Here is a 6,778-nt window from a genome sequence, read left to right as displayed (position 1 = left end):
GAGAGAGAGAGAGAGAGAGAGAGAGAGAGAGAGAGAGAGAGAGAGAGAGAGAGAGAGAGAGAGAGAGAGAGAGAGAGAGAGAGAGAGAGAGAGAAAGACAGAAAGGAAGAAAGAGAGAGAGAGAGAGAGAAGTGAAGAAGAAAAAAGAACATAGCTGTGGCGCTTCACTGCAGCCAGCCCCTCCACAGGACCCACCGGGGGGAGGGGGGGGGGGGGAACTGCTACTGTGAGCTGCGTCGGGAAGCGCCGTTTTTACATGAAACTCAGAGTGGGGTGAGAAAAGTCTATCGAATGTTTAATGAAATCAAATGTTTTATAAACATATTAAAATGTATAGATGCATTCCCTTGAACATATTTTATATTAGCGTGGGTGAATTTCTTAGGGGGGGGGGTATAAATTCAAGTAGATAAACGTAAGTAGAAAATGTGCTGGCTGTTTTTTTTAAGTATATACTGAGTAACCTGTATTTATGTTACGATAGCCTACAGCTGGTATTCAAGGGGATTTTATTATCGAGTTGTTTTTTCTTCCTCCATATGAAAGGGAAATGGTGCCGGATGAAATGGATGAAGGGCTATATTACCATAAGCAGGCTGGGACGAACTATTTTGAAGTCTGTTTTGTATTTTCCACTGTGAGTCATCAGTATATGAAGTATAGGTATAATGGAATGTGCTAATATATATATAACTATGCAAAAAAGTCCTTAAAATAGTTTAGTAACAAAAATGTACAACCATGGAAATACTGTGAAATGACAAAATATGTTTCAAAATACACGAGCAGAAACGTGCATCTGAATAAAAGTACATAACTGAGCAAAGAGGGCAAAGAATGATTCACGGCGTTTTGCAACATCGCAAACAGATGTTAAGAAGTGCAACACTGCCACCTTAACATGGTTGAAAGGCTCGGCAAAACAGTCCAACAGCAAGGGGTGTGACATGGTAATTTCCACCGAGCACCTGGGATGCCTCGCAGCAGAAACAAGTGTGGTCCGTTCTAATAACAGGTGTCATGTCTTCCAAGGCATCAGGGTGTGAGTGGGAGTGGACAGTAAATGGCTGACCTTAAGGAGCAGGCCAGCCAGCACCGGGTAACTGGATGACCTTAGATAGCGCGCCATGACGTACTCTAGATCATAGGTCCAGCGCGCGGTTAGTGTGCCGTGAGCCGTCAAGGAGAGAGAACGTGTTGCTGCCGCGCTCAGAACCCGTCTCCACGCGCTGACTGGTCCTTTTATAAGGGCTAAGTAGAGTGCATCACCCACACGCTAACTCGACCTTTACGACTATACTCGTATATAGCACGTGATTGTGTCTTCAAGTGTGACGTCTCGGATTTTAATTTACGAACAACCAACGGAAACTGCAGTGATTTTTTAACTTTGATAATCATGTGTTTGTGACAAAAATTTTGTGAGTGGACATCAAACATTAGTTCCTGGCATTAACGAGTTTGTTGTTTAAAATATATTTAGCATGAACATGGAGTGAAACGACTTCCTCGTAGATTAGATTCAAAGATCTTGCAAAGATGTGCATCCTAGACCTATTCCGCTTGCAGATGGAGGTGCGGGTCAAGAAGAAGAAGAAGGAAGGCTTCAATCTCCGCCGCAACAAGATCCTCTCCATCCGCCGCTCCAAGATCTCCAACAAGTTCTCGTCCATCGGGAAGCTGCGCCACAGGAAGCGGTGTCACAAGTGCAAGCCGCGCAGCCACAGGTCCTCCTCCACGTGCATGGACCCCGCGTGCGGCCTCGAGGGCGACTGGGACGACAAGCTGTCCCCCTACAGCAGCGTCAAGACGCAGTCCACCCAGTGCACCGACGACTGCAAGGGCGTGTGCACGTGCAAGTGCGACGACGCCAAGTGCTGCGACAAGGACTCCAAGGAGGAGGTCCGCGTGGTGAGCTTCATCGAGATCGAGTCCGACGGGAAGGCGATGGGCACCGACAACCGCGCCTTCGAGGGCGACGGCGGCCGCTGCGACGGCACCATCAACAGGTGCAGCTTCCTCAACAAGTACCGCAAGAGGCTGATCGAGATCCAGAAGGAGGAGGAGGAGAGAGTCTCCAAGAGCAAGCTCCTGAAGACCTCCCAGGGGCTCACGAAGAGCACCAGCACCACGGGGCTGCCCGAGCACGCCGTCTCCAGCACCGCCGCCACGCAGATGCCAGAGACAGACAGGTAGGCGCTCCTCTCGTCCCCGGTGAAGCCAGGTAATCCAGATGCAAGCGCAGCGAACGAGGCGACTCGTATAACCAGCCGGGCGTGAAAAAATTATGAAATCCGACATTGTTAACATGATATGGTGTTGCGGGGTCGTAAACGGCCAATAGGCAGTGGTATGCAACGAAAGGCCCAAAGGTTAATACATACATGTATATATGTATATATATATATATATATATATATATATATATATATATATATATATATATATATATATATATATATATATATATTTCTTCTTTTCTCTTTTGTTATCTGGGATTTGTTTTTACCAGTGTCTTACCTGTGCTCTTAAATCAGTGTAGATTATATATCAATTGTCGGTCTCTAAGCAACTACCGCTTCTGTCTCTAATGATGATATTTACACACGACATGTCACAGGGAATAAGACGCTTGGTTTACTACTATCTTCCTGCCTTCTTCATATGACTCAAACGATAGCTTCACTGATAACAGTTTCGACAAGAAGTTTGAAAGGAAAAAAAAAAATCATCAGGATAATCTTGCTTATCATTTAAATCAATTTCAGATTCAATTTTCCAGGGAAGAAAGGTTGCAGAAGCTGTTAAGATATCATGAAATTGCTTAATGTTATGCTTGCCCTGAGTTTAATTTGTGTCTTTATATAAAATGTATTATATTTTTCCCATTGAAGCTTGCGTGCGTGCGTGTAAATTGTCTTTGTACATGAATTTGTATGTTTTGTATGTATGGGCATGTATAATGGAGATAATGGTGTTCCAGATTGGACAAGAAGTGGGAAAAAGACGATAAAGAATTGAAAGAAATAAACTAGAATATATGATATATTCAAAAGAATATTGGAGCAAGACAAAAAGATGATAGAGAAACAATCGATAAAATATGAAAACAGGAAAAGACAATCATAGATAAGACAAAAAGCAAAAAAAAAAAAAAAAAAAAGAAAAACAAGAAAAAATACGCGGATATAGTGGATGCCGGGGAAGAGGGGGACGGGGGGGGGGCGAGGGGGATGGGGAGCTCTGACGTCATAGGATTCCCTCTCTCCCTAACGCATCTGAGGCGATACAGTTACGTGAATGTGTTCATAGATCCCATGGCATTCGATCCCATCTGAATAGAATTAAATGCCATTTCATGATCGGATCGCGATGCTCTTTTTTTCGAAACCTAATCACTTATTGTTTTTAAGGTGTCTATAATGTCACACAAGGTTTAGATCGCGTTTGCTTGCGTCGCAGAAGCAGACTTTTCTTATAAGGTCTAATGGAAGACGGATTCATAAGCCCTTTGATGGATTGATTGTCTGTCTCAAGGGAAAGTGCATCCTGAGTTTTTTTTTCTATTCTTATTACAAAACAACAAACAGGAAAACAAATACATTATGGACATTTTTACTCATACAAAACAGCAAACCAGAAAACAAAAACACATATATCGATTGTTTTGCTCATTCTTTTCATTTCAAATTCATGCACAGTTCATACAATACGACAGAAATAAATCGAAGTCATTAAACCATCCATAAATTCTATTCTTAGCCAATATTCTTTTGAGCTAAGAGTGAAAACGAAAGGAAAAGCGCGTTGGTTTAGCGAACAACCGGTTTTAGGGTCATATACACGTTAACCTGCCCAGACATACTTAAGAACATGCATGAATTGTACATTCTTAGACGGAGACTGGGAGTAGGAAGTTACATATATAGGTTGATAGATAATCCAGGGAGGTAAATAGATAGTTTTGCTTCCTTCTCTTTCTCTTTGTTTATTTTCTTTCTTTCTTGTTCTTTTTCTTCTTCTATCTCTTCTTACTTCTACTTAATTTTTTTCTTCTGTTTTTTTTTTCTCTTTCTCTTCCACTATATGTAGTGATTAGATATATTGACAGATCTTTTGGTTGAATAATCTGTTTATTTTTAGATTTTTAGAGACATGGGTTGAGAGGTAAGGTAGATAGACAGGTAGATAGCTTAGTAGATAGACAGATAGATAGCTTAGTAGATAGACAGATAGATAGCTTAGTAGATAGACAGATAGATAGCTTAGTAGATAGACAGATAGATAGCTTAGTAGATAGACAGGTAGATAGCTTAGTAGATAGACAGATAGCTTAGTAGATAGACAGATAGATAGCTTAGTAGATAGACAGGTAGATAGCTTAGTAGATAGACAGATAGATAGCTTAGTAGATAGACAGATAGATAGCTTAGTAGATAGACAGATAGATAGCTTAGTAGATAGACAGATAGATAGCTTAGTAGATAGACAGACAGATAGCTTAGTAGATAGACAGGTAGATAGCTTAGTAGATAGACAGATAGCTTAGTAGATAGACAGATAGATAGCTTAGTAGATAGACAGATAAATAGCTTAGTAGATAGACAGATAGATAGCTTAGTAGATAGACAGATAGATAGCTTAGTAGATAGACAGATATATAGCTTAGCATATAGACAGATAGATAGCTTAGTAGATAGACAGATAGATAGCTTAGTAGATAGACAGATAGATAGCTTAGTAGATAGACAGATAGATAGCTTAGTAGATAGACAGATAGATAGCTTAGTAGATAGACAGATAGATAGCTTAGTAGATAGACAGATAGATAGCTTAGTAGATAGACAGATAGATAGCTTAGTAGATAGGCAGATAGATAGCTTAGTAGATAGACAGATAGACAGCTTAGTAGATAGACAGATAGATAGCTTAGTAGATAGACAGATAGATAGCTCAGTAGATAGACAGATAGATAGCTTAGTAGATAGACAGATAGATAGCTTAGTAGATAGACAGATATATAGCTTAGCAGATAGACAGACAGATAGCTTAGTAGATAGACAAATAGATAGCTTAGTAGATAGACAGATAGATAGCTTAGTAGATAGACAGATAGATAGCTTAGTAGATAGACAGATATATAACTTAGTAGACAGACAGATAGATAACTTAGTAGATAGAAAAATAGATAGGAACAAATATTGCGTATTAGATAATAAAGAAAAGATACCGTGATCGAATCCGTTTAACCGTTGTCCGAACGCGTGTTGATGGCTTTGTTGAGTGAACATGATAGAACAGTTAACATTGGATCACAGTTTTACTTACCGTTGAACACACGTGTAACTAGCAGCTTAATTGATGATTTTTTTCTTATCCTACTAGAGTGTAACTAATAGGTGATCGGATTAAACAAAATCCTACTTGACGATATATAGAGCTTATTTATTTATTGTTTTATCCTACTTGAGTGTAACAAATAGATCATATTTTAAAAAATCCTACTTGACGATATATAGAATTTAATTGATTTTTTTTTTTTTATCCTACTTGAGTGTAACTAATAGGTGATCGTATTTTTTAAAAATCCTACTTGACGATATATATAGAAATTTAAACGTACAAAAAAGAGAGAGATTCATTTTTATCCTACTTGAGTGTAACTAATAGGTGATCGTTTTTTTTTTATCCTACATGACGATATATATAGAAATTTAATCGTACAAAAAAAGAGAGAGATTCATTTTTATCCTACTTAATTGTAACAAATAGATGATCGGATTTTTTTTATGCTACTTGACGATATATATATAGAAATTTAACCGTACAAAAAAGAGAGAGATTCAGTTTAAGGATGAAATGGAAAGTGATGTGATGGAGGTCGTAAGAAATGATCTGGGTGAGGAAAAAGTGGGTTGCATTTGGGATGTAAAGTGTAGGTTTTGCGTTCGAGTTTGACCAAAATTTGATCCAAATTTTCAACAGTTTGAATTTAGTATATGTAGATAAGATGAATATTTGCTATATTTTGATATAAGATAGATGACAAACTTTAATCCAATTTTTTAACAATTTGAATTTAATATATATAGATAAAATGAATATTTGCTATATTTTGATATAAGATAGATGGATGAGAAGCTTAATTCGTTTTCAGTAATCCAAATTTTCAACAATTTGAATTTAATATATATAGTTAAATGAATATTTCGTATATTTTGATAGAAGATAGATGGACGAGAAGGTTAATCCGTTTTCAGGAATTTCCTTTGGTTTAATGTGAATGGTGTTAATACCAAGACTTGAAGACGCTTTCAAGATAAGATAAAATTCAGGATATATTTTCGTATTTTCGTTTTCATTCTAAAAATCAGTCTTTTTATTGAGGCGGACCGAGCTAATATTTTTTTTCGCCTTCTTTCTTATTCACTGACTTACCTACCGATGTTTATTGATTTATTTGTTTGTTTATTAATTTGTTTATTCATCTGCCCCGTCCCTCTGTTCATCCATTTATCATCTATTTTTATTTACTTGTCTATTCATCCATCCATCCATTCATTATCTAATTAATTAATTAATTCATCCGTCCATTAATTAATTCGCTAATTAATTAATTAACTCATCCATCCATCTATCCATTCATTCACTCACTCTTTTATCTATTTTTCTCTCTCTTTCTTTCTCTACATATCTCCCTTCCTTCCTTCTCTATCTCTCCCGCCTTTCTCCTACGTCTCCCTCCGTCCTTCCCTCCATCTTTCCCTCCCTCTCCCAC

General features: G+C 38.0%; 1 protein-coding gene across 1 annotated transcript in view; it reads left to right on the top strand.

Moving 5' to 3' along the window:
• Positions 1-1,152: 1,152 nt before the first annotated feature.
• f (espin protein forked) overlaps positions 1,153-6,778 on the top strand; it is a 395,866-nt gene continuing 390,240 nt past the window's right edge. The window contains exon 1 of the mRNA XM_070140332.1: positions 1,153-2,192. Within this exon, the coding sequence (XP_069996433.1) occupies positions 1,540-2,192 (653 nt within the window). The 5' untranslated portion in view covers positions 1,153-1,539. The remainder of the gene's footprint in view (positions 2,193-6,778) is intronic.

This window comes from Penaeus vannamei, chromosome 26 (assembly GCF_042767895.1).
Source record: "Penaeus vannamei isolate JL-2024 chromosome 26, ASM4276789v1, whole genome shotgun sequence".
In the NCBI taxonomy this organism is placed as follows: domain Eukaryota; kingdom Metazoa; phylum Arthropoda; class Malacostraca; order Decapoda; family Penaeidae; genus Penaeus; species Penaeus vannamei.
This window is presented reverse-complemented; position numbering and strand designations above follow the sequence as displayed.